The following is a 7,907-nucleotide window of genomic DNA, read 5'->3' as shown; positions in this document are numbered from 1 at the left end:
TCTTTCAAAATTGATGGGGAAATAAGATACTTCAGTGACAAAGAACACCTGAGAAACTTCATGAATACAAACCAGCACTTCAGAAAATTCTAAATAATATCCTAGAAAAAGGCAATGAAGATCACAACTCCATGAGGCCCAATAGAGCAAATCCAGCTGGCAAGGCAAGAAATTCAGAATCCCAAATACAAACACCTGATACAAAAATGGGCATCTGAAATGAACAGACATTTCTCAAAGAAGTAAAAGCAGAAAATAAATATATGAAAAAATGTATAACTTCACTGGTTATTTGAGAGAGTCAGATGAAAACCACACTGAGGTTTCACCTTACTCCAAAAAGAATGGCTGCTATGAAGAAATCCACCAATAACAAATGCTGGTGGGAAGTAGGAAGGGAAGGGGAAAAGAAATAAGGGAAAAGAAAAAATGTGAAAAAAAGAAAAAAAATGGAAACAAAGCCTTGTAAATAGGGAAGGGTGAAGAGTACAAAAGGAGGACAGGGGTATGGGGGAAAATAACCATTACATATCATGTAAAGTTACAAGATCCTGATGAAAACTGTACCTGCATTGTTTGCTTTAAATGTACCAGTAAATTTATGAAAGAAGAATTTCCCTCATAGAACTGCTTTCATTGTGTCCCATAGATTCCTGTATGTTGTACTGGCATTCTCACTTATTTGTAAAAACTGTCTAATAGCTTCTTTAATTTCCTCTGTTATCCATTGGATGTTCAGGATAGTGTTATTAAATCTCAATGAAGTAACCTTGGGAGACCATAAGCACTGTTCATACTTTTTAAGCAAACTTTCATTCTTGTAGAAGTAGTTTTTAAATTAATATGATTGAAATTAATGGATTAAATTATAGAAGGAAGACCATTATAGTCCATCAGACAGATTCAAGCCTTAATCAAAAGCTTCCATTCCAATAGAACTGAGAAACTATGGTCATCTGTCTTTTCAAAACTTAGAACAACTACAGTGGATTTTCCAGTTCCAAGCTCCTTCCTCTGAGCCTCAGAATCCATGGGTAGAGACCCTCAGTGAGTGACAAAGGGCAACTTTGCTAGTGTGTGGTTGGTGAGGGAAGTTGCACTGTTTCCTCCTTCAGGCTGGATTAGACATTACTTGCTTTACTTACTGTGTCACAATGTGCAGCTCCTAACTCATCAATCATTGCATTGTGCGGCTTTTAATTTTCACACTAGAGGTTTCCATATCACTTAGCAGTAAGCTACTCTTCTTGGAAAGACACAAGTGTTGTTCCTTGAGGGATTTCTCACAGGAATAAACCTGTTCAGCAGAGATTACTTCACTTGAACTTGTGCCAAATATTCTAACAAACCAATCTGTGAAAAGTAGTGATGACGCAAGTCAGAGTGGACCTGCACATGTAAACAGAAGAATTGGTTTCCTGTTGGAATGACTCAGAGGTTTCCTTCAAGTCAAATTCAGGCCAAGTTGGAGCACGTCTTCAGGTTGCACATAGTCCTGGAGGTGGTAGAAGGTCTCCATTTCCAGGGATGAGATCGGGAAGGACAGGCACATGTTTTTAATTAGGAAGGAAGAGGCCTTAAAAGATGCAACTTGGATGACTGAAAGACTGAAGAATTCTGCTTCTGCTTGTGAGAAACTTCTCTTATTCACTTTTTGAAGAAATTAAGCCCCAGCAAAAGTACATGGCTTATTAGTGACTGAAAATTCTTGAAAGCACAATCATTTCTGGTTACTTCACCATAATTAACTGAAAAGGGAAAAAACATATAACTAATTTTTGCTTACTTGTGATATCATGTATTGAATTTGGCCAAGAAAGTTTCCACTTACAAATCACTTTTTAACCTACCTGTGCAAACGTAGCATCTCTACTTACCCTGCAGGTGGAAATATGCAACACATATCTTTAAATGTATTTACATTTTCGGCATTTTCTTGGCTTCTTTTCCTTTGGAGAAAGAGAATAGGAAGTTTCTTGTGAAAATATGTTTGCTGTAGTCATTTGATACTATTTCTAGATTTACTAGTCAGCTATGCATTATCTTGTGTTGTGCAAAGGCACACAGGCACAGTAGGTATTCGCAGTCTCACTGATGTTCAGGACCACGGACAACACCCCAGATGACCTTTTATGAAAAGGGGGGAAACTAATGGAATATTCCTGTGATAGTAAAATACAACTAATACGTTAAAAGTGACACAGGAGGTAAGTAAATTAACTAAGTTGAAAAATATAGAAATTAAGCAGACTGTACCAAACATGTACAAAATATATTTTGTTGCAGTGTTGAAGACTAATATAGGTGTTTATTTTTCTTTTTGCCACATAACAGTTGAAGCATATTACATGTATGACAAAGAAAACACTGGATTTATTACTCTAGTTTATGGGATATTATTTTTATGGCATGTTAACACAGAAATATAATTATTTTTAGATTTATTTGAATTAGAGCTTTTAAAATTGTACACCATAATATGAGTTTTAACAGTGTAAAGGAACAAGTTGCATATTATGATGTGTAAGCTTGACATGGGCTTCTACATATTAATTTCAAAATCACCCCAGCAAACATGCTAGTGTGTATATTTCAAGAAACCTATGATCAGTGAAGAGTCTCATCTATGCTCACTTGGTATTGGAAAGTACAAGACAGCGTACTTTATCAATTAAAGGTTTTATCAAATGTTCTTAAAATTGCATTTTTGAAAGAGTTACTGGTTTATATTGACAGTATAATCATATTATTCTTTAATTTTGTAGAATCAAATCTGTGATAACTTAAGCTATATGCTATGAAGTGGAGTTTAATTGCTCCACTTTTTGTATTATGCAAACATTTTCTGGCCAGCTGAAGATTTGCTGCAGTGAAACCCTGAATGAATAATGAGAATAAAGACACTAAGCACTGCAGAAATGCATGAAACAAGAAAATTGGACATAGACTACTTTGTATGCTTATGGTCTTCAACAGGTATGCCCTTTTGCTATAAAGCTTCCACAAAAGCAGATTTCTTGAATGTGCTGCAAAAAGTATTGTGAATGAGACACACAGAAGGGTCATTACAGGTGGCTTCAAAGACAGCTTGGTCTTTTTCAGCAGGTCTTTCTCTACTACCACAACCACCCATGGGGAATCCTCCTGCTTCCTCCTAGTCAAAATACAATTGGTCATAGATAAATATTACTAGTAGTTATATAATAAAATGTGTAATCCCAAGACATACAATTTTATCTTAAACTCCCAAATGGTTAATGAGATATACCAATACTATTCTTCATCTCCTGTCCTATGTCAATAATTCTTATTCAGTTGAAAGATTCAGCTGATCAACCCTCATACAATGATTATAGTGAACCACTCAGTAACAGTTAAAATACGTATTAGTTATTTAAAATTTTCCTGGAACTCCACAGTTAGCTGCAAACTGCACATGTAGCAATGACTCCAGGAGTAGGTGCTCTGAGTATCCTCATGCTAAAAATGATGAAATAGAAACGCGGGGACATTTAATAAGTAGCTGAGGGTTACCTAGATGGAAAAGGAATTAATCTGGAATTACAACACAAGAGCTGCCTCTTCAATACCCAGATTACTCATGACTGTGCTATGCTTTCTCTCTCTGAGGATGTCTTCGATGCGGTGTAGGTTCATGCTGAATGCGAAATCTAGAGGCATTGTTAACTGTAGCTGTAATATCCCATTTGCCACTGGGTAGCTTTTTTCAGGACCTAGTGATGGGCTGGAAAACTTTTATTTGATTATGTAAATGTGAAAAAAATGAAAGATTCAACAGACGAAAAGACTTGAGGACTCTACTGATAGTGTTGTACATAGGTGAACTGGACAGATCCTGAGATTCTCTAGTCCTGGTTTTCAATGTGAAGACTGCAGTATTTGTAATTGCATTGAAAAAAACAGCTCAAATCTATGCCATCTCATACAGCATAAATGTAGACTTATCCCTTCATTAGGCTATGCTTCTGGAGTCTACATAGTGATTTTCTATTTCAGAGCACTCTCAATACCTAAGCATTACATTCAAAATTCTCACCTGCTGTTCTCCATATCTCTTCTTAGGTTTACTTTTCGTTCTCCCTCACTACCTGTTTCAGCAAGGAGTTCTGGAAAACAGCAGTACTAGGTGCTAATGCAGAAGCCAATGACAGTCTTGGGTCAGTTCAGTTATTTTAAAAATTTACTAAAATCAGGAAAGTGTATTTAGTGTGAGGACATTAGTACCAGAAAGGATAAAATGGAAAGAATTAGAGCTCTCAAAAAAGGATAAAAATCATACTCATACAAAGATTTTCGCTATGAGGAGAAGTATGCTGAGAAATTTTGTAGTTTTTTTGTATGGTCCCAGTTGGGCAGTTAGTATTGAATGGGAAATTATAAAGACTCAAAGTTCTTTTGTCTTTGCATGGGAGAAGCCACATACTGCAGTATCATGGTACTGACCTGGGCCTGCTAGGACAGATATCACTTTCAGTGTGGCACAGATTATCTTGTAATGTTATTCCCTACAAAAGCTATCAATGAGACAGACTGAATCAATGTCAGTGAATATATTTAGTATTCATTTCCATGGCTAAAGAATACATTTCTTGAAAGCAAAAATGTTTCTCCTCTTTGTCCTTTCTGATTTCTGTATCATGAAGTAACATATTTGAAAGAAAGTGTGACATGTATGAATGTCCATGATGCCTTCACCTTTCCTCTCTCCCAATATCCACTGAAAAAGAATCTCTGATTGGTAGCCCCAACAACATCATCCAGGGAGAAATAGAATTGGCAACAGGTCTAGCGGGCTATTTGGAAGAGGGCCTCCAGGGATGATCACTAAACGTTTACTGTGTGTTCACCACTGTGGGGTACATGGTGACGAAGACTCCTCTGTGGCAGACTGTGACATAGTCCCGGTCACTATTTCCTGTCAGGTCCTGTTCTCCTGAGCTCTCATCTCTGAAGCAAGCCTTCTGGAAGACTGAATGGGACACAGGAATAATGTCACAGAATTTGTCCTCCTGGGCCTCACTCAGGATCCCAGTGCACAAACAGCATTATTTGTCATGTTTTTACTCATCTACATTGTGACAGTGCTGGGCAACCTGCTCATCGTGGTGACTGTCCTTACCAGCCCTTCCTTGGGCTCCCCAATGTACTTCTTCCTTGCCAATCTGTCACTGCTAGATGCTCTTTATTCCACTGTGTTCTCACCTAAGTTGCTGAAAGACCTGCTCAGTGATAGAAAGACTATTTCCTTCTCAGCCTGCATGGGCCAGATCTTCACAGAGCACCTGTTTGCAGGTGTTGAGATCTTCCTTCTGGTGGCAATGGCCTATGACCGCTATGTGGCCATCTGTAAGCCTCTGCGCTATTTGACCATCATGAACCGAAAGGTTTGCATCCTTTTCTTGGTAGTGTCCTGGACTGGAGGATTTTCACACTCTGTGATTCAACTTGCATTTGCATATAGTCTCCCCTTCTGTGGCCCCAATATCATTGATCATTTTCTCTGTGACATGTACCCATTACTGGAGCTTGTCTGCACTGACACCTACCTGATTGGCCTCACTGTAGTGGCCAGCAGTGGAGCCAACTGTATGGATCTTTATCCTCTCCTCATCTCCTATGGAATCATCCTCACCTCCCTTAAGACTCACAGTCAGGAAGGGAGGCGCAAGGCCCTTTCTACCTGTGGCTCCCACATCACTGTGGTTGTCCTCTTTTTTGTTCCCTGCATTTTCATGTATGTCAGACCTGTCTCCACCTTTCCCTTTGATAAATTCATAGCCATTTTTTATACACTGGTTACTCCTATGTTAAATCCTTTAATATACACTTTGAGAAATTCAGAGATCCATAATTCTATGAGAAAACTCTGGTGTAAGAATTTAACTATGCAGAGAAGCTGTTACAAATTATAATGTAGGGAACATGCAGTAAAAGCTGATAACTAATGATGCTGTCACCTCACCAGATAGTGTGAGGCTATACCGTTGTATGTATACAAAACCATTAAAGAAGAACAAGTTTTCCTTTGTGTCGTAACTATTGTAGTAGAGTTGTAGAAGATGTGGTAAAAGTCCCACTCTTTGTTCTTTTACAAGTGAAGATGAGGACAAACCTAAGCACAGCGTACCTTCTTACTTGCTGTTCTTCTCAGTTTAGATTAAAATAGGACTTGTAAAAAATTGTTTTCCTTCTTTTCAAATAAGAAAGAAGCTACCTTTGGAAATTTGGAAATGGCCCACTTTCATAAAAAGGAAGATGTCTAATGCTCAGTTAAATTCTGGGACTATAAGAAGTTTTGAACTTGTCACTTTCATTATTTGATCAGCATAGCAGATTTGTTAACTGCATTATGAACTTTATTATAGGATTGCTTTTATTTTTCAGGTTCAAAACCTATGTGTTAATTGACAATGTGAAAGGTGTAGGAAAAGTGGGAAGGGTAGGGGAAAGGTAATAAGGGAAAAGAAAAAATATGAGAAAATTTAAAAATGGCAATAAAGTGTTTGTAAATGGGGAGGCGAGGAGGGGGTGAAGGGAGGGCAGGGACAAGGGGAAAAAACGAGAGCCAAGACCTGTCATGTAAAGGTACAAGATCCCAATAATGAATGTAACTGTACTGTAGACCTAAAATGTACCAATAAACTCAATGAGGGAAAAAAACCTATGTGTTTTCAGGTCAGAGTTTCTGGGTAAAAAGTGATATTCTCTTCGGCTAAAAATATCATCAGCGAGCATTTTTTTATGAGATCCAGTTGATGAGGAAACCAGATTGAAAATTTTTATTACAGTTTGATATTTTGTTTCAGAAAGCCATAAGGAGCCTAGTTGGAATTGTCGTGTTCTGACAAGTACCCACCATTCGTGGAACACCACAGTCAAATGTTTTCAGTGTTTATCACCCTAAAATATTTTCTTATACATTTGTAGTCAATTTATCTCCTTCCATATGTCCTGGAAAACTCTGATGCATTTGTGTCCTCCTAATTTTGCCTTTCCCAAAATGCCGCATAAACAAATATGAGCAGCACAGTATACTGTCCTTTGAATCTGGTGTCTTTCTTATTTGATGTCTCAGAGTATTCCTACATATATTAGCAGATCACTCATGTTTACTGATGAATGGTGTTAAATTTCACAGACATATGTTTTGTTTAACCCTTTTAATCCATTTTCCAAGTAGAGATATGTTTGTTCATTGCAGATATTTGAAATTATGAATGCATCTGTTCTAACGTGATAATATAAAATGTATGTGAATGCATAAGCTTTCTCTTAATCTTAAGTTTTCATTAAATGGATAAATATCTGGGAACAGAAAACACTGGTTCTTGGTAAGTATATATTTGACTTACTGTAGAAAATGGCCAAACTGTTTTCCAACTAGTAAAAGTGATATTTTTAGGTTGTTGCTCTCCTTGTAAGAGCTTAGAGGTCTTTAAATTTTAGCCATCTGAATTGGTTGTAGTGATATCTTTTGATGGTCTTAATTTTCATTTTTAAATGCCTGATAATATTGAGCATCTTTCCATGTGCTTAATTTTCTTTTCTATATCTTGTTGAAGTAGATTCTTTTGCTCATTCTATATTGAGGTCTTACTACTGATAGTCGAATTTCTTATACATCCTGGAAAAAGTTCTCTATCAGCTTCAAGATTTGTGCATATTTTGCCCCATCAGTGATTTGTTCTCTCATTCTCTAAAAAGTATACACTCAAAAAAGAAAAAAATGGAAGCAAAGTCTTTAAAAATAGGGAAGGGTGGAGGGGAATGGGGAAAAATAAGAACCAAGATACATCATATAAAGGTACAAGATATCAATTATGAATTTAACTGTAATTGATACCTAAAATGTCCAACAAACAATGAAAAAAAGGTATCATCTCAAT

General features: G+C 37.0%; 1 protein-coding gene across 1 annotated transcript; it reads left to right on the top strand.

The window, feature by feature from the left end:
• Positions 1-4,991: 4,991 nt before the first annotated feature.
• LOC104875763 (olfactory receptor 4A5-like) lies at positions 4,992-5,933 on the top strand. The gene has a single exon (XM_010643477.2). The coding sequence runs from the start codon at positions 4,995-4,997 to the stop codon at positions 5,931-5,933; it is 939 nt and encodes a 312-aa protein (XP_010641779.1). The 5' UTR covers positions 4,992-4,994.
• The last annotated feature ends 1,974 nt before the right edge of the window (positions 5,934-7,907 follow it).

Source organism: Fukomys damarensis, unplaced genomic scaffold (genome assembly GCF_012274545.1).
Source record: "Fukomys damarensis isolate Sample0158 unplaced genomic scaffold, DMR_v1.0_HiC HiC_scaffold_73849, whole genome shotgun sequence".
NCBI classification, from domain to species: Eukaryota; Metazoa; Chordata; class Mammalia; order Rodentia; family Bathyergidae; genus Fukomys; species Fukomys damarensis.
This window is presented reverse-complemented; position numbering and strand designations above follow the sequence as displayed.

Coding starts and splice junctions, on each gene's coding strand:
- LOC104875763 (XM_010643477.2), top strand. CDS start 4,995: ATGGGACACAGGAATAATGTCACAGAATTTGTCCTCCTGGGCCTCACT.